This window comes from Arachis ipaensis, chromosome B9 (genome assembly GCF_059453495.1).
Source record: "Arachis ipaensis isolate K30076 ecotype BB chromosome B9, ASM5945349v1, whole genome shotgun sequence".
Classification (NCBI taxonomy): domain Eukaryota; kingdom Viridiplantae; phylum Streptophyta; class Magnoliopsida; order Fabales; family Fabaceae; genus Arachis; species Arachis ipaensis.
The window spans coordinates 19,384,042-19,405,363 of NC_142444.1; the positions used below are offsets into that span (position 1 = coordinate 19,384,042).

At 35.0% G+C, this 21,322-nt stretch overlaps 1 protein-coding gene across 1 annotated transcript; it reads right to left on the reverse strand.

Annotated features, from left to right (window-relative positions):
* Nucleotides 1–4,798: 4,798 nt before the first annotated feature.
* LOC148543932 (uncharacterized) lies at nucleotides 4,799–5,610 on the reverse strand. The gene has a single exon (XM_088498462.1). It carries the CDS (start codon nucleotides 5,424–5,426, stop codon nucleotides 4,884–4,886), a length of 543 nt encoding a protein of 180 aa, XP_088354588.1. The 5' UTR covers nucleotides 5,427–5,610; the 3' UTR covers nucleotides 4,799–4,883.
* Nucleotides 5,611–21,322: the final 15,712 nt, after the last annotated feature.

The window sequence follows — 21,322 nt, forward strand, 5'->3', positions numbered from 1 at the left end:
AGAAAGCAATAACGTGTCACCGAGTGGCCTAAAACCTGCAACCATAGCCGCCATTGTTGTTGGAGACTTAGCTGGCATGGCCATTCTTGCATTGATCATTCTCTTGGTCTACCAAAAGAGAAAGAAAAGGGATCCAAATCCAACCAACAACAGCGTAAACAAAGACGAAATAATCATCACAAAATAGAACCACGAGAATGACGCGAAAACAACATCATCACTCCCATGCTCATGCCTAACAATGAAAGAAGAAGCGACCTCATCAGAAGAATCAACAAGCTCAGAGAGTGATGGTGGATGACGGAGGAAGAGGTCGCCGGCATTGATGGTGGCTGACGGAGGTGCGACTGTGCGGTGGTGATGAAGGCAGGGGCCGAGGAAGAAGAATGGAAGGGAAAAAGGACGAAGAAGAAGAAAAGGGCAAAGAAATTTGAAAGATTGGGGGAGGAGACGAAACAACGTCGTTTTGGTCTCCAGGGACTTATATGTCCTGTTACGAAATGCTCCATGCCACCTGGCGCCTCCGTTACGTGCCACCTCAGCGCCACCTCTGCCAGCTCAGCCTTTTCCGTCCAGTGCAAACGGCTGAATTCAACGGAAGGACATAAATGTCCACGTTTTTCAGAGGTCAGGGGCTTTAATGTATTTTCCATTCTTCGAGGACGAAAATGTCCGCAAAAAAAAGGTCAGGGACGAAAATGTCATTTACTCGAAGATATTTGTTCTTAATACAGAACGACTTACTTGCACTCGAAGTTAGTGACGGCGGGAGACAGCGACACTTAAGAGCTTTCTTGTTAGCGAGAGGGACTGCGTGTTGGGGTAGGTGACAGATAGCTGACTATTGTTAAAATGGGATTTGGATTAGAAAGAGGTGTAATTAGGTCAAAGTGAAATTAAGTAAAAATGATAGATTTAGGATGTAAAATTGGAGGGTTAATGGACCTAATGTAACTCGTCGTTCACGTTATTCATATTTTTCATTGTTTATCTAGCGGGATTGATGCTAGGTAGCCAAAAAATAATTACAATATAGGAATATTACATAAAAATTCCTATTCTCTTGATAAGCAAGTGATACACCTCTTTATCACTTATCCTCCTTATACACCTCCTTATCACTTATCCTCCTTATCACCTATTATTTTGCTGCATGTTTAGAGTCATTAATGTTCTTTCCAAAATTAATTTCAGTTTCTTCCAAATCAAATCCCTAACATCTCTCAATCATATTATTATCCATTAAAATGCAATAATTCTCTGCAAAAAATATGAAAATTAAATTAAAAATTTTTAACAACTTCTACTATACATCTTATATTTTACATATAGATTATTAAAAAATAAAAAATAAACAAAAATTAAAAAATAATTTTTTTAAAAAAATTATTAACTCGTCATATTAAAATCAATAAATAAGCATACATATGAATATTAAATAAAAATATTAAAATAATTAAAATCATGGCCTATTAGTGTACATATGAGATAATTTAAAAAATACAATAAGACGTATAGTTTAAAATTTGATAATATTAATTATAAAAATTTATTAATTATAAACATTATAGATATGAAATTATAAATAGGGATAAGTACTTTTTTCGTCCCTAAGGTTTGAGGTCAAAATCAAAATCGTCGCCGACCTTTTTTTCTTATTAAAATCATCCTCAATATTACAAAACGTTATAAAATCGTCCTTTTATACTTCAATTATATTTTTTGACCAAATTACCCTTCATTATTAATAAAAATAATATTAAAAAAAAAGCAAAACCCCACCCCACCCACTCCCCAGCATCTCTTCAGTCTCTCCCCCACCCCTCCCCCAATCCCCTTCCTTCTACTCTTCACCATCACCCTCTTCTTCTCACCTTCGCCGCGACAATTACCACTACCGGAGGACACCCACCCCTCTTCCCCTTCCTCTTCTCACTCTTCTTTCTTCTTCTCTTCTTCTCAAATTCAACGTAGCTTCATCTTCTTCACCATCATCATCAATCTAGCTCGCTCTTCCCCTCTCCGCCGGCAACCAAACCCAATCAAAGCAAACCAAACTACAGGTTTCAACAATTCTAGCAGCAATCTGTCAATGGATTCAGTTTTAATCCACAACAACCATATATTCAAGTACGTACCCACATATTTAACACAATCCTCAGCAATTCGAATAACAAAATCTTCATAAGACAAACACATACAATTCAACGGCAATACTAGCAACAATTCAGAAATCCAAATACATACAATCCTATTACCACTAACAAGCCTAAACTAACCTATCCTAATAACCTAGTATCCATTAACAGAAAAATCTAATCTAACTAAACTAATTGAAAAACTAGAACTGATTAAAAATTAAACTAAAATTCTAATTAAACCTAAGTTAAATTAAACGAAAATTAGAGGAACTGAAAGTGGGTTGGTTCATGAACCTGTAATAAAGAGCAAAGTAAAAAAAAATCAGGGGAGAGGTGGATGTTGCAGCGGTGGTGAGGACAGCAGCTGCTAGAGGCAGCTGAGGTAGTCGCTGGTGGTGGTTCGGACATGGGTCAGTGGACAAAGGAGAAGGGAAAAGAGTAGAGGAAGAAGAAAAGAGAAAGGGTTGCGACGGTGGACTGAGGCAGGGGCAAGTGGCGGCTTCGGGAAGAGGCAGGGAGAACTCGAACAGGGAACAGCGGAGGGTCGGGAGCTGGACGGCAGCGGCGGTGCCTCCATGCAAGCTTGCGACGGCCGATGGATGCAGGTTGGACACAGCGGCGGCAGCGGGTGCACCTCCGAGGCATCCCAAACGACGGCATGACCTCCCCCCTTCCCCTTCTCCCTTCTTTTTCCCTGCCCCCACCCTCTGCGTGACTCTCCCTTCCCCTTTGTTTTCTTTCTTTTTTTTCTTTTTTATTTTATTTTATAATTTTTTATAATTTTTTAATTATTTTTATTATTTAATAAGGGTAATTTGGTAAAATAAAATAAAAAGGACGATTTTATAACGTTTTGTAACGTTGAGGATGATTTTAATAACAAAAAAAGGTCGGGGACGATTTTGATTTTGACCTCAAACCTTAGGGACGAAAAAAGTACTTATCCCTTATAAATATTATGAATACAAATTATAGATATTATTAACATAAAATTATGAATGTTATGTGTATGAATTTATAGATGTTATGTGTAAATTTATCAATTGAATAGATTAATTTAAGAATTTGATTTTTTTTTAAATTCAATTATGATAAAATTTAAAAAATATTTGTGTTAAATTTATATTTACATATGCAATAACTAAAAAATGATATGTGTATGGATGTAATATCTAATAAACATGAATTTAATTTTTAGATGTTAGTTGTATGTAATTATGGATGTTATGTATATGTACGTATGAATGTTATATATATGAACTTAGTTAGTATACAATATAATTATAAATGCACATAAAAGCACAAAAAAAATTTAAATCAGTTTATTATCATACATCATCAAAGTTAGTGTGATTTTTCATATTCTCAAAAATTGATTGACTGATAACAACCTCGTCGGGTGAGTCCGTCTGTTATTCAAATTCTTCATCAGCACCTTCTACCATAGGTACCGTATTAAGGACGAATTCAAATGTCATACTATTTGCAACGATAAACGCGACTTCTTGTAAAATTTCTTGACTTATACACTATTCTGCTTGAAATGGTATTATAGTCATGATTTTTGAATAATCATAATTAAATTAATGGAAGGTATATATTACAAAGAATCAAATGCAAGTAAATGCCTTAACGAAAACAAAGAATTAATAATTTTTTTTGTATTTCCATTGATTGATATTAAATGCCTTAAGGGAAACAAAGAATTAAGTGTAATTAACTCAATTAATGTATATTATCATTATCGTCCATTATCATTATTATTATTATTATTATTATTATTAAATATAAAAATTAAATTATAAAAAGAATATTAAATATTGATTACAAGAATGTCTAATAGTAAGGAATATGATATTATAATTCAGAATATTAAGTAGAATTGATAAGAATATGATAAATAAAATGATAAGAGAATGAGATAAAAAATAAAATTGTTATTAAGTGATATAAATAAAATAAATTATAAAAACTTTTGGCTAATTATGGTTAAAAATTTTTTGTTACTAAACTTTTTCCTGTTTTATTTCAATGGGAACCTGTATGATAGGAAATTTAGTGAGCCAGGTTTCTTTTTAGTTCTAATGGATCACTGGCCGGGTTTTTTATTTTGGCTTTAGTCTTGTATAAAATTTAATATGATTACAGACTGTAAGTATAAATCCAGAATTAATGTACTCAGGAACGGTGATTTATATTAACACTTTAACAATAATATAATATATTTTTTTTCACAATAATAATATAAAAATATACAATAAAATATATTTTTACTTTTTATTAGCTCTTTTAATAAAGAGAAAGCAAAGATTCTCAATCCAAACTCATATTTTTTATACACTTTATTTAAAGGAAAAGTCTAGGGTCAACAACTTTATTAAATTTTAACCAATATATAACCAGCAAAAAAAGTGAGTCATTCGATGAAATCTCTCACCATTAAAACCATTAAAACCATTATTAATGACTATTTGATAACTAATTAGCTATAAATCACAAAAATTGCTGACCTATCATTCTTCTTATTTAAATTATACATTATACATAAACCTTTATTTATAGATAAATAATTATAATAGTGATATTCTATATTCTACATATGTAGAATGTAATGAAGTATCTTAGACATTAAAATTAGTTATCATGCAAATCAAATATAAACAACTTTATAAGTTTACTGTTATTGCCACAATACAAGAACACAAGCGAATGGGAAGAAGCATCACCAGAAACAATGCACACCTAAACTAACAAGTAATATGGAAGCGAAAGGAGGGCTACGAAAGTCAAGTACTGCATTGCTGGCACCAACTTTTCGCCGTCATTGTAATCATCGTAATCCTCTCCTACTTCCGGCCCTTCAGGATACAGTGGTGGCCGTGGTGGTGGTGGTAGCAGTGGTGGAAGTGGTGGCGATGGTGGTAATATTGGTGGCAATATTGGTGGCAATGGTGGCCGTGGTGGCCGTGGTGGCCTTGTCGGCCGTGGTGGCCAAGGTGATGGAAGCCCTGGTGGTGGTGGACTCTCTATCACAGGGACCGGCGGTGGTGGACTCTCTATCACAGGGACCGGCGGTGGTGGACACTCTATCACAGGGACCGGCGGTGGTGGGCACTTTATCTCCGGAGGCGGTGGAGGTGGCAATGGTGGGTTTTCTTCACACTCATTGCACATTGTGTGTTGAGGTTGTTCGTGATGGCGAGTGATCTCTGAAACAGTTGAGGGTACTGAAAATAAAACCCAGATTATGGACAAGGTGATGAACAACATGGCTAAATTCGTCATTTTCCTTTCACAGAGATGGAAATAGGAGCAAAAGAGAAAGAAATGTTGTGACTGAAAATGGGGAGATATAGTTGTTGTAATATATGGTGATCAGTGACCACACCATTTGTCGGTGTTTTATCTTTAAGGATGTTGTCTCATCAAGATCATCGTCATATAGCAGAGCGAGCATATGAAACACACACTTCCTAGCGAAAATCTGCACCAATATAACTTCTTTTATTCAACAAAGCTCGATAATTAATCATTTTGTATTCAATATATATATATATATATATATATATATAATTTTAATGGATTCGTCGATATAAAATAATTTTACACGTATGTCTAATTACATAAGGTCACATTTATTAAAAATAATTATATTTTAGATTAATGTCTTCAATAATTATTCAAAAAAATTAATATAATTAAATAATTATGTAAAATACATTAAAATTATTTTTTTATTCATAAAATAGAAAGAGATTCTATATAGTTAATTTTCTTATTATTATTATTATTATTATTATTATTATTATTATTATTATTATTATTATTATTATTATTATTATTACAGAATTGTTGGTCATATAGCATGATAATTGATAATGGTTTTTTTTATATACTAGTGTTGTGATGCATAAGACATCACAAAAAATAAATCAATCTCGTTACTGTGTATATTTTTTTATAATAAATACTATCTTAACATTAATAGTTTTTAATAAATAAATATATATTTTTTATTTTGTTAATTAAAAAATAATCTAAATACATAATTAATTAATAACAATCATATTTTTATACATATATCGTAATATGGTATTAGAGTTTTATATCTGAAAAATTTAGATTTCAATACTTAGTAAATTTTAAAATTGAAAAAAATAACATTAGACAAATAAAATAAAAATGAAAAACAAAGCTTGTATAAAAATTAAACAAATTCAAAAAAGATACTTGAAGGGGGAGTGTATATTAAAAATATAATTATTTATATTGTTTATTTTTATCCGTTTAAATTTAAAAAAAAAGTGACATCATAATTCATGACAAAGTAATAATATTTATAAATAGTTGAATATTTTAATAGTAATTTAAGAACTTATATTTTTAAAACATACATTAAAAATTCGTATTAGATACTGCTTTTATTTTTGTGTAACTAGCAAACCAATAATGATAAAAAAAAAAAAAAAAACTGACACAAAAGTTGTGAATAGATTATCTCCAACACAACAAAAGAATTTTTTTAAGTGTATAGTGATAAATCCATGAAAACAAATGATTCGACCAAAGTAGAAGTATGAACTTTAACTTTGTGTTGGTCAAAAATAATTAATTTCGAGAAAAAGTGTTACTCGAAGAGTAGTGAGTGAGTTTTTGTAAGAGAATTGGTATCGAAGGGATCTTGTGTTTAAGGTCATCGAGTAAGAATCTGGTTAGTTTAACAAATCGAGGAGCTATTCGAAGAAGTGAATCGAAGATCTTGGGATTCGAAGGTTGTTCTCTAGCCTTTGTAAGATCAAGCAAAAGAGCGGGAACCTTTACTCACGTTTTTCACGCACATGGAAGTTACACTTCAAATCGATTGGTTAGGAAATGGCTATAAATAAGGGAAGGCTCGAAGAAACAGGGGTTGGAACTTCATTTCAGAAATTACTCACGCACACTCACATCCCAGAGACTTTTTGAGTCTGCTTCGAGTCAAATTTCTGTAGGGTTCCTTCCACTTGTTTTCATTTTTCCTTTACATTTTCTGCAGACTTTTACTTTCCTTGCAAGTTTATATTTCTAGTCCAAATTTATTTTTGAATTCGAAGTCCTTCAATTTAATCGAAAGAATTTTATTGCTTTAAATTTAATACAAACCATTTCAAATTCAGTCAAGTTTATTTTCAAAGTCTTTATGTTTTTGGTCTTTTCTTCAAATCTCGTCTAATTCGAGGATCTTTGATGCACTATTAGAAAACTGGTACCTGCAAAAGAGGAGTTGGTTTCGCTCCCAGACCATTAGAATCGAAACACATCGATTTGCTAAAAATCGACTAAACAAATTGGCACGCCCGGTGCGACAGTTTTAAATTAAAGTGTGTCAAATGATTTTGGTGTCACTTAGTGTATGCAATTAAGGAATGGAAGAATTATTCACATGGCTGACGAGGTTTCTAATGTGAATGGTGGTTCAGCCACAAATGATAGTGCACCAGTAAATGTACAACCTTTGGACGTTATTTCACGTTTGGAAGGGGCAGTTGTAAGTGAAAGTGTGCCAGTTACTAATGTACAAGCTAGAAATAACGGGCGTAATACTCGTCCACGTGGTAATCCACCGCCAATACAGCCACAGATAACTATTGGTTGGCCTCCTTATGGCCTTCCTCTAGGTTATACTCCACCAATAAGTGGTTTTGATCCTTCGATCCGATTTGGAGGCACAAGTGGAGTAAACAATGTTCAAAATCTGCAACAGCAATTCGAGTATTCTCGTGATCATAATAATGTGGGTTCTACATCGAATACTTCTAATTCAATAGCAGCATTTCGACAACATGTAGAAGAAATCCATCATGATTTGGTCAATTTATTGACTCAACAAATGACCACAATTCTAAATCCTATGATGGCCGATCACAAATCAAAGTTCGATCGTCTTGTGAGGAAAGTCGAGCGAATTGCTTAAATCGTTGATTATGATGAAGGAGAAAGACAAGATGCTAGAGGAAATAATGAGGGTTTTGAAAATTTATTTCAAAACGTAAATGATATTTTTAGAAACAGAGAAAATCCTCAGTTAGTTCCTCGCGGTCAAAATGCAGATGATGTCCTGGCTCGATTACGCGCTAATCAAGTCGGTGAACGTTATCAGGTTACAAGAATTGTGGAAGATGTGCTTAATAGGGTTGGATTTAATATAGGATTCATGAATCAACCTCATTTTGTGCCAGCTTTTCCTCATAATGTCCAAATGGCCGAAGTTCCAAGAGGAATAAAAAATCCAAAAATAATTACAAAATTTACAAGAAAAGTTGGGGAATCGACTACTGAACATGTTGCTCGGTATTTGGTCGAAATTGGAAATTTGGCTAATGATGAAAGTTTGAAAATGAAGTTTTTTCCTTCTTCGTTAACGAAAAATGCGTTTACTTGGTTTTCTAATCTTAGACCAAATTCGATAACAACATGGGCTTAGTTAGAAACTGCTTTTCATGCCCAATTTTATCGAGGAGAACTGAATATGGCTGTTACTGACCTAGTGGCTTTGAAACATGAAGATGGTGAAACCATCGATGACTACATGATTTGTTTCAAAAATGCTAGAAGTCATTGTTATGTATCACTTCCTGAAAATGAAGTAGTAAAGATAGCAGTTATGGAGTTAGAATTTTATATGCGTCGAAAACTATTTAATTTGCATATTCCTGAATTAGCCTATTTGGCTGAAAGAGTTCATCAAGTAGAAGTGCTGAAGAAAGAGAAAGAGAGATATAAGAACGAAAGGAGGTTGAAGAGTAAACCTTTCTCTCGTAAGGAGAAAGTTTCCTATGTGGCCATGGATTCCTCTGATGAGGAGTTTGATTTGGATGCAGAGGTTGATTTGACTAAACTTAGGAAAGGCCCTCCTTATATCTGTTCTTTACTCAAGAAAATCTCTAACAATGAGAAGTCAAATGATTCAAAACTGAAAAATGGAAAAAGATATAGTTTTGATATTTTGAAATTTGATCAGATTTTCGATGTGTTGCTTAAAGATAAACAGTTAGTTTTACCTAAAGGCAGAACTTTGCTTTCGGTAAAAGATTTAAAAGAGAAACCTTATTGTAAGTTTCACCAAGCAACTAGTCATTCGACTAACAATTGTGTTCGTTTCAGGGATTTGATACAAGAAGCCATCATGGAAGGACGGTTGAAGTTCGATGATGGAAAGAAAGAAATGAAAGTAGATTCTGATCCTTTTGATAGTGAAGCCAATTTTGCTGAACCATATTTCGGAGTAAATATGGTTGGAATATCTTATGACTTCGATATGGCCCTAGGAAACTTTGAATCAGATGTCCGATCTATGTACCCTGGGGCAGGAGATGGGTTGTTGGATTTCTTGGTGCAACAGAAATTAAAGGATCGAGATGTATCTCTGTGTCCTCGATGCAATGCAGTTTTTTATGCTGAGCCTGCGCTTATTATCGAAAAGAAAAGGAAGAAGAAAAAATTGGCTCACAGAGAAGAATAGGCCCGTCAGAAATAGCCTATTCGACGAATGGAAGGGCAAAGTTCTGGAGTTCCTCAGAAAGGCACTATTGCGCCTGTAAACCGTTCTCAAGCCATAGGTGTACAATGGATTAGAAACTGTCAAAAGTTTCAGAACACGGACGTTTATTATAAGCGTAACCCACATTGGGGGAATAGAGGTCCTCCTCGAGGTCGATATCCTTACTTCCATGGCCGACCTAGAGGGTATCCTAGGGGCAGAGGACGAAGAGGACGACAGCTTCCCAAAGAGCCTCCAGTTGACAAAGTCAAGGGGGCAACACCTTCAGTGCATTCTCGAATAGTCTTCCCGACTGATGTAGAGATGTATCCAAAGGGAGTTTCTTCCCCTGTGAAGTTGGATAAAAGAAAAGGAGTGGTTACTACTTCAGATGGTGATAAGGATAAGGTTGCTGGTTTGGATGAAGAGTACTTTGAAGAAGGAGAAGATGATATGGTTGGTACCATTTCAATTATCCCAACTGAGTATCTGAGAGAATATGAAGGTAATCCAATAGAGGATTATGATGTTGATGAGGAGGAAGCCTTTTCATTCATTCGATATGAGGATGAATTGGGTTATTTTCGAAGGCCCTCTAAGAGAAAAAAATCTTATTTGCGCCCACTACACGTTACCGCAACCATGAGTGGGATAAAAATAAACAAAGTTCTGATTGATGGAGGAGCAGCTATTAGCCTCCTACCAGAAAGGATGTTGATGAAGGTCAGAAAGCATCCAGATGATTTAATCCCTACTAATATTTCGGTAACAGACTTTAGTGGTGCTTCGACTCCTGCTAAAGGTTTGGTTACTTTGGGAGTGAAAGTTGGGTCCTCTGATCGAAACACTGTCTTCGTTGTGGTGTCTTCAAAGGCTAGTTATAATACCTTACTAGAACATGATTGGATCCATGGAATTGGGGCTGTGCTATCCACCGTGCATCAAAGCATCCTCCTTTGGACAGATGATGGAAAACATAAAGTGGTTAAGGCTGATTCGAATCTGTATGTCAAGCAGTTTCACGTCGATTTTAGAGTGTATAGTCCTAAACTGAAACCTTTGAATGTTGACAGGATACTTAATTCTTACAATTGTGAATGGTGCTATCTGACTTCAGAGGGTTTGAGTGTGAAGCTTCGTTATCCACAACTTAGTATTCCTCCGACTGGGTGGGATTGCTCAACACAAGTGGTGATTCGAGGACGTTCTTCGATGGCAAGTGAACAAGATGTCTCGAATTATCTGGTAACTTTAAATAAATATCTAAGTAATTGACGGAGGAAAATTGTCAGTAACGATTTTCACAAAAATGTCACGTTGCAAGTATAGTTATAAACCAACAAATTATCCTCGGTCAATGTTTAAATTGTTTGTCATAAATACAAACCCAATAAAATAACCGAAGTTTTTAAACCTCGGGTTGTCTCTCAAGGAATTGCAGGGAAGTGTATCCATTATTGGTTATGGAAAAGTATATTTTTGGGATTTTTGAAATAAGGAACAAGAAAATATAGATTGCGATAAAAATAAACTAATAACTAAGAAAGCTCTTAGCAAGGATTGAGAATTAGAAGTCCTATCCTTATTATCATTATCAATTGTGATGGTAAATGTGAATTGCCTTCACAACCTCTAACCAATGGAGGAAGGTCAAGTGCATACAATTAACTTGAGTTCACAAGTCCTAGTCAACTCACAGTGAGAGACTAGCTTTGGTGAAGTTCAAGCTAACCGGAAATCTCCAATTACCATTTAACAAAGGACTTTTGATAATTCAAGAGTCTCTAAATAATCAATTCAAGTCAAGAACATAAAAATCTAAATTAAAATCCAGCCAAGCATTTTATCAAACACTTAGAAGGTACAAATTAAAAGCAAAGAAATAACCATAACAAAACAATTGAACAATAAGAAACATGAAACATAAATTGCATTAATGAGAATTGAGAGTAACACATGAACTCATAAACTAAATTAGCAAAATAAAGGAATCTATAAGTGAAGTAGATAACTAAAGTGCTAGAACAAATAAAAGTAAGAGAAAACTAAATTAAAGGAAGGTAGAAATCTGAATTTGAGAAGAACTAAGACTAAAAACCCTAAAACCTAGAGAGAGGAGAGAGCCCCTCTCTCTAGAAACCTACATCTAAAACCTAAAATTGTGTGTATGAATGTGAAGTGAATTGATTTCCCCTTCCAGCTCCACTCTACAGTCTCTAATCAGTATTTTTGGGCCTGAAACTGGGTCCAAAGCAGTCCAGAAATCGCCCCCAACGTTTTCTGTTTAATGCAGCACGTGACGCTCTGTTACGCGTACGCGTCAGCCATGCGTACGTGTCGCTGGACATTTCACTGGCCATGCATAGGCGTCATCCACCCATGTGCATCATTTGGACATTGGCTCAGTCACGCGTATGCGTCGTCCACGCGTGCGCATCGCTACCAGATTCTCAACACTTTAATTTTCTTGTGTTCCTTCCACTTTTGCATGCTTCTTTTTCATCCTCTAAGCCATTCCTGTCCTATAAATCCTGAAAATACTTAACAAACGTATCATGGCATCGAATGGTAATAAGAGAAGATTAAAATTAGCAAATTTAAGGCCAAAGAAGCATGTTTTCAATCATAGCACGAAATTAGGAAGGAGAATGTAAAATATGCAAATTGTATGAATAAGTGTGAAAAAAGTTGATAAAATCCACTAAATTAGGCACAAGATAAACCCTAAAAATGGGGTTTATCAGTAATTTCTTTTCAGTAGAGAATAAAAATGATTCTTCTGATGAGGTCGAGTCATTTAGAAAAGTAGTTTCATCTTCTTATAATATAGGTTCGATCCCTTCGGTCGAATTTAGTCATGGTTTAAATTCCTTTTTTTTCCTATAATTCTAGTAATATTGTCAACCAAACTGCTGCTGATATAGCAAAAGTACATTGAATTGAAAATAAAACTGTTGTTAATCTAGTAAATGATCAAGTTTGTTTCAATCCTAATGAGTCTGTTGATTTATCTTTTGATTGTATCTATGATTTAGAACCATTGGGTTTTGAAAAATATTTGGTAAAAGATGATGAAAATGTGAGAGGTTTTGAGTCGCAAGATCCCTTAGAAGAAATTAATCTAGGATCTGACGATGATGTTCGAATTACTTACATTTGTAAGGATCTTCCAGACCCATTTTGAACTGAATTATGTCATCTTTTGTACGAGTTTAAAGATTGTTTTACTTGGGATTATCATGAGATGCGTGGTCTTGATCGTTCTCTTGTGGAACATCGACTAGCTTTAAAACCGAATGCTCGACCCATAAAGCAAACGCCTCGATGATTTGCTCCTGAAATTAATCAAAAGATTAAAGAAGAGATTGAATGCTTGATTAAGGAAAAATTTATTCAAACCGCACGTTATATGGAATGGGTTTCAAGCAGTGTCCCTGTAATGAAGAAGAATGGGAAGTTAAGAGTGTGTATTGATTTTCGAGATCTGAATAATGCCACTCGTAAGGATGAATATTTTATACCCATAGCAGATATGTTAATTGATTCTGCTGCAGAAAATGAGATTTTAAGTTTTATGGATAGATATTCGGGATATAATCAAATCTTCATTACAGAAGATGATGTGTCCAAAACTGCTTTTTGATGTCCCAGAGCACTAGGCACATATGAATGGGTTGTTATGCCATTCGGTTTGAAAAATGCTGGTACAACGTATCAACGTGCCATGAATACTATTTTTCATGAGTATATTAGAAAATTTATGGAAGTATATATCGATGATGTTATGATTAAGTCAAATTCTGTGACTCAACATATCGATCATTTGAAAAAAGCATTTATCACTATGCGAAAAAAAAAGGATTAAAATAAATCCTTTAAAATGTGCATTTGGTGTATCAGCCGGGAATTTTTTAGGATTTGTCATTCACAAAAAGGGGATCGCTATCGATAAGAATAAAGCTGATGTAATCTTAGCATTATCCCTTCCTAAGTCAAAGAAAGAAGTACAATCTTTTCTTTGAAAGATTAACTATCTTAGAAGATTTATATCGAACCTTTCAGGTCAAACTCGAATATTTGTACCTTTGGTGAAACTTAAAAATGAATCTCAGTTTGAATGGACAGAAGAACATCAAGAGGCTTTTGAATCACTTAAAGCTTATTTGTCCAGAGCTCCAGTAATGGCAAATGTTCGCCCTTATGAGCCTCTAAAATTATGCGGCATCCTTGAACACAATTGGGTGTATGTTGGCTCAGGATGATGAGAATGGTCATGAACGAGCCGTTTATTACCTTATTCGGGTATTAACTGATATCGAGACTAGGTATTCACCTATCGAAAAATTGTGCTTGTCTTTATATTATGCTTACACAAAGTTAAAATGTTATATGGTTGCAAAACTTATGAAAATTATTACACAAACGGACCTAATTAAATATATGTTGAGAGGTTGAGTAGGAAAATGGATATTGGCTTTAACAGAATTCGATTTACAGTATGTTCCAGCAAAAGCTGTGAAAGGTCGGGTCATTGCAGATTTTCTAGTAGATCATTCGAATAGTCTGAATGACTAGGGGGCAAACACAATTGATGTTCATGTTGATTATTGTAAATTGCATTTTGATGGTTCAAAACATAAGGATGGTGCTGGTGTAGGAATTTTAATTATTTTACCAAAGGGAGTTCCATCGGAATTTCTGTTTGAGTTGAAGTACCCTTGTTCAAATAATGTGGCCGAATATGAGGCTTTAATATTAGGCCTCAAAATCTTGATTGGAAAAGGGGCTTTTGAAATTCAAATCTTTGGGGATTCTCGGTTGGTTTTGAAACAGTTATCAAAGGAGTTTAAATGTAACAATGAGAAGTTGCAAAAGTATTTAGCGACGGCATGGGAATTGTTAACTTATTTCTGAAAAGTTTCTTTAATTCATATTTCGAGAATTCAAAATGAAATCACTAATGAGTTGGCCCAAATTACTTCCAAATATAAGGTATTCCTAGAAACATTGAGGAAACTGGCAAAAGTTTGTCAAATTTTAGTGCCTATCGATGAAAGAGAGGCTTTGTGTTTGGATGAATGGGAAGATGATGATTGGAGGAAACACATTGCCATTTATTTAAAAGATCCTAATGTTTGAGTTGATAGGAAAATAAAGTCGAAAGCGATGAACTTTGTGTTGATGGCTGACGAGTTATATAAGAAAGGAATTGATGGAAGCCTTTCGAGATGTTTAAGTCAAGTCGATCAGGATATAGCTTTAGGGGAAGTTCACAAAGGTATATGTGGAGCCCATCAGGCTGGTATGAAAATGAAATGGGTGTTATGTCGAAATCATGTCTATTGGCCTTCTATAATTACAGATTGCATCGATTATGCAAAAGCATGCCAAGAATGCCAATGTCATGGAAGGATACAACAGATACCAGCATCTGAATTACATTCGATTATTAAACCATGGCCTTTTCATGGATGGGCTTTAGATCTAATTGGGTTGATATACCCTCCTTCATCGAGAAACCATAAATTTATTTTGGTAGCAATTGATTATTTCACGAAGTGGGTTGAAGCTGTTCCCTTAATAGAAGCTGGGCAAAATGAAGTGATAGACTTTATCGAGGAACATATAATCCATCAATTTGGAATTCCCTAAACTTTGAGTACTAATCAAGGGACTATGTTTATTGGTCAGCGAATTAAGAATTTTGCACCTTCGAGAAACATTAATATGGTTACTTCTACCCCCATATTATGCGCAAGCCAATGGGCAAGTCGAGGCAGCAAATAAAATATTGATTAATCTGATCAAGAAACAAATTGGTAATAGACCTCAAACTTGGCATGAGACTTTGAGTCAAGTATTATGGACCTATCGAAATTCACCAAGAGGGTCATCAGACACTTCTTATAAATTGGTGTATAGTCATGATGCAGTTTTACCTTTAGAGATTAATCTCAATACATTGAGAATTTTGAGGCAAGATGACTTGCAAGTTAATGATTATTGGAATGCAATGTATGATGAGATGAACGATTTAGACTCAGAACGCATTTTGGCACTCAAAAATATGATTCGACAAAAAGAGAGTGTTGCTCGAAATTATAATCATCGCATAAAATAGAAATGTTTCAGTATAGGAGAATTTGTCTTAAAATTTGTATTGCCAATAGAAAAGAAGTCAAGGTTCCTTGGTAAATGGTCTCATACTTGGGAAAGGCCTTTTCAAGTAATTGAATTGTACTCGGTAAATGCGTATCGAATTAAAGATATTGATTCTGGGAATGTGATCAATTTGATAAATGAAAAATACTTGAAGCAATATCGATGTATGCCAAATCAAGACCAATAATAAGATAGATGGATAAATAAAAGCACAAAAAGAGTCATTGTACATAAAAATACTCTAAGTAGGAGGATTAGAAGGTGCTAAAAGCTTTGCTAAGTCAGAGTAAAGTTGGACCCTTTCACTGTCCAAGGTAGACAGTGCTTCAATATGCTCATACTCTTCATTTTGATCTTTGTCAAGCTGCTTCTGACATTCTTCTTGTTTGGCTTCTACGGTGCAAAGCTCTTTGAAAAGTTTTTGTTGCTTGTTTTGAACTAAAGCCAAGGGTATAGCTAAGTCAGCTTTCCTCTTTCAAATTTTGGACAATTTTTCTATTAATTTGGGCCAGTTCTGTTTTAAGCTCTGCCTCTTGTTTGTTATAATGGGCTTGAGTAGTGCAGGCTTGAGTAATCCTCAAATCAAATATTTTGTAGGATGCCTTCATCGGTCGAAGAACTTTGTTGACTTCTTCTGTCTCAGTCTTGATTATGACCACTTTTTCCTTAGCTTCTTATAGCTTGTCTTGAAAAATGATGCAATCATTAGAAACCCTTACAAACTTCTTGACTATAGCAGAGAATTGAGGAGGAACCTGAAATTCAATGGAAGAGCTTAAAATATCAGGAAAGAGGGAATTCATGTGTGATTGGCCGGTCCATTCAGTAGGCAGATGTGATAAGAGCATAAGAAGGGTGTTTAATTGTTCGCGGGTGTGTTGATTGAGTTCTGAAGGAAGGCTAGATGTAGAAAGGCCGGTAGGAGGTGAAGTTGAAATCAGTACTTCGTCTTCTTGAACCATTCGAGTTAAGACGAGAACCAGTTTAGCAAGGTCAGCATCAGAATGTTGTGAAGGTATGTCAGGGACCTCAAATGATGATTCTGGACCTTGCGAAGTAGAAGGCTCAATGTTTTTGTTTGGACCTGGAGATTTTTATGGAGAAGGAACAGTCTTTGGATCTTGAGTGGGTAAATAAAAAATACGAGTAACAGGAGATTCATTGAGAGTTGCAGTGTGAGTTGGAGATGGAGGATTATTGATATGTTGGTTTTGTGGTGATGAGAGTTGCTCTTGTGTCAAGTCCACCACTTGGGTTTCAGTTGGTGTTGGCAAAATAACCTATATATGTTCAGCAGATATGACAGTCTGAGCTGATGAATGGGATTCTTGTTGCTCTGATCTTGGTTGGTTTTGTTGTGGTGGTTGTTCAGGAGCAAACGAAGAAGGTATGGTTTGGGCAGTTGTCTCAATCTGGAATAAGACATTTAGCAAGTTAAAGCTTTCCAATTAATTTGACATATTCGAACTTGACATAAAATTACCGGAATGGATCTTTTTCGAATCAGCTGGGGGATCGGTTCGATTTTTGAATCATCATCCGAATTGGAAGAAGCAGAAAATATATTTTGTGTTGGCTGTTCACTTTCTTCAGAAGAGTTCTCGCTTGATGAATGAACCTAGTAATGAAGGAAAATTCGAAATCAAGATGTGTCTGAACGAATATGATCAAAAGAGGTTTAGAAAAGTTTGATTGGAAGATTACCCTTTTAGAAGTTCTTGTATGAGCTTTTCGAGTTTTCTTTTGCAGCTGCTTTGGTGGTGCTACAGCCTCAATTCTTCGCTTCGAAGTTCTTTTTGGTGAACTTTCAGTAGTCGGAGTGGTCTTGATGGCAGAATTTTTTATCTCTTCGAGGGTGCAACTATATTTGGAAAAATATGTAGTCCACCAGTCGAAGTAAGATTTAGTTATGTATGAACTACGCTCATAAATAAGATGAGCATAGTTTTCTTTTTGTTGTTGGTTGGCAGAGAGACATAATTCAAGTTGTTCCTTCGAACCTAATTCGAAGTGACAAAGGGGTCGACTGTTTTGAGGAAGAGGAGCTAGAATGGTTTGGGAGAAACCAAGTTGCCTGGCAATATAACGAGAAGCACAGAGAGTTGCTTTGAATTGTTCCTTCTTGTATTGAGGCAATCCAGTAAGAATTATTTGAACAGAAAGGAAGTTCACCCAATTTTTATTGGCAATCTCATTCTCTTGGTCATCATTTGGAAAGAGAATGTGTTCAAACCATGAAGGACCACAGTTTCGACGTAGAAATGGGGTGAAATTGAGATCATTATTGTTGAAGTCCTTTCAAGAATGAAAGAGAGAAAAAAATAGCCCAGAAATGGTCCTCAGTTGTCTGGGTATCTGGAAATTTGGTTGAAAAGGGGCTAGACGGAATTATTCGATATGTTGTTTGTCAGATGAACCGTACCCATCCTTTCGCATAAATTTCTCAAAATTTGCATTCAACCAAAGTTGGAGAAGCCAGAGGGGACCTCCTACATTAATCGGAGAGTTGTTTTGAAGGCAGTTGACTAGGTGGCCAAGCTCTTCGAATAAATGTCCTAGAATTAATTTGGCCAAATTAAAGTTATGACCCTCATCTAAAAGAGCTGCCAAAGGGAGAAAGAGCTTCTGCATTTGAACACTTCGGAGCAGAAGACAATGGCATTCAGCCAATAGTAGAGAAATACAACATACTCTTCATCAGTCACGGGTTCATTTTCCTGACCTATGTTCTGAGTAATAAAATCGCTATAGGAAGTTCTATGAACTACCCTATAATCTGGATTTGGTTGCACATCAGTGGTCAGTTCAGGAAAACTAACTGGGAGGCCAGTAATAGCGGCCATGTTGAGTAGAAAAAAGCCAATCATTCCACAAGGAAGGTAGAAATTGTTGGTAGTCCTGTTCCAGAAGTTGACTACAACCCCAATAATCCAAGGATGAGTTAAATGTGTAAAGTGAGAAAGTCGAAGTAGGTCCTGGATACCAAGGGCCCTCTAGGTGGCACTCTTCTCCAATTCGAGGCGCCTGTGCAGGTCCATAAGTCAGCTCCTCGTGGGGTGATTTTACTGTTGTTCCTAAAGGGTTTCTGGGGATTAATGAAAGGGGTTATGAGAATATTTTGGTTGATAAGTAAATCTTCCCCTTGTGCATTAAGGAAGAAATGAAGACGTTTGTTGGCACGATCTAGGGTTTGAATAGGGCATACAAAGCAGTGAGTTTCATTGTTGATGGTAAAAGGGATGAGAATCCTTGTGTCATCAAGTCAAGGTTGAGGATCTTCAATGATCTCATCATTGATTTGGTTTAGTATTTGCAAGGCTGGGAGAGCCTAATTTTGAGCCATATGGCCTTTGCCCTTGTTTTGAGCAGCAACGTGAGTCGAAGAAGAAGCCATTGATGAGGGAAATGAGAAGTTGGTAAAAAGACTGCAGTTGCAGAACAAAGAGTTCAGAGGAAAAAGAGACATTGGAGCTTCAGAAAGTAAGAATTTGGGAAGTAAGATGATGGTAAGAAAGTCTAATTTAGAGAAGAGTAGTTTTTAACCGTTGTTGCAGAAGAGAATTCAAAAAGAGAGGCAACTTCCTGAAGAATGCGAAGTGGTGGAAGAAAGAGACTGTAAATTGTGGGAAACGTGTCAAACAGATGAAAAGTTAATGGGGGAAAGTAAATATCATTTATGACTAATTAAGGTACGTCCCGTTAATGATAAAATCAGTATTAAGTGTTGTCTCTTCCAAAAAATGATTTTGAGAACAAACACATTAATCTTAGGGGGCAATTTGTTGGTAAAAAATAATTAATTTCGAGGAAAAAGGGTTACTCGAAGAGTAGTGAGTGAGTTTTTGTAAGGGAGTTGGTATCAAAGGGATCTTGTGTTTAAGGTCATCGAGTAAGAATCTGGTTAGTTTAACAAATCAAGGAGCTATTCGAAGAAGTGAATCGAAGATCTTGGGATTCCAAGGTTGTTTTCTAGCCTTTGCAAGATCAAACAAAAGAGCGGGAACAGTTACTCACGTTTTTCACGCACATGGAAGTTACACTTCAAATAGATTGGTTAGGAAATGGCTATAAATAAGAGAAGGCTCGAAGAAATAGGGGTTGGAACTTCATTTCAGAAATTACTCACGCACACTCACATCCCAGAGACTTTCTGAGTCTGCTTCAAGTCAAATTTCTGTAGGGTTCCTTCCACTTGTTTTCATTTTTCCTTTACATTTTCTGCAAACTTTTACTTTCCTTAAAAGTTTATCTTTCAAGCAATGTTTATCTTTCTCGTCCAAATTTATATTTTCGCATTGTTATTTTTTAATTCGAAGTCCTTCGATTTAATCGAAGGCATTTTATTGCTTTATTTTAATTTAATACAAACCATTTCAAATTCAGTCAAGTTTATTTTCAAAGTCTTTATGTTTTTGGTCTTTTCTTCAAATCTCGTCTAATTCAAGGATCTTTGATGCACTGTTAGAAAACTGGTACCTATAAAAGAAGAGTTGGTTTCGCTCACAGACCATTAGAATCGAACCACCATCGATTTGCTAAAAACCGACTAAACACTTTGTAAGGCTATAATTAATCTTAGGTTGTAAAGTATACCTTTGACGTCATATACGTTTTATAATTTTTATACTTCGATATGTTCTCGAAACCGATGAAAAAAATATTCATAGTGTATTCTAGTTGTCATATTTTTCAACAATATTCTCAAAAATATTCTCGAAAACATCAAAAAAATCTCGCTTTAGGAGGTTACATTTTTTTCTTTTTTAATAACAATTATGGCATTTTGGCATAATTAACAATAAATCATTGAGTTGTATAACCCCCAATGTGAAGAGCGAGTTCTTATGTACAAACTACAACCCATAATTAACTACAAATTTCCTTTAAAAAGTTAACATATTTTTGTGAGGGTTAAACATGTCTTAAATGAATTATTAGTTTTTTGTTTCTTTACAGAGAAATAATGGAAAATATAAAGATATTTTAAAAAATCCAGGTGGATTTCTTACAATTTCTTTGTATATAATTATAACTTACTTAAAAGACAAATGGGTAAATGAAAACGATATCATAGTATCTACCCTGTTTATAAACCAAAATACAAAAATAGAGTTGATGGTCAAATTACATCACAAAAAATGCATTTAATATATAACGTCGGATTTAGCGTCGGCCGTTACCAATCAGTTCAACGGCGAATTTTCTAATGGTTACGAATAAAAATTCCTTCCTAGAATAAATTACCATCAGATCCATAACTAAATCCGATGACAAATAGGGGCTCGAAAATAAATTTTATTAGTGCCAGGTATAGCGTTAGAAATTTTTGGCGGTAATACAAATGAGTGAAACGCAGCGTTTAAATAGTGACGAACACCTGATCATTGAATTTTTTCGCCAGTAAATTTGACAGTAAATTTGGGATAATTTTCAAACGTGAAGCTCCTCCCTATCACTATTGCAAACTCACTTTCTCTTCTCTTCTTCTCTCTCTCTCTCT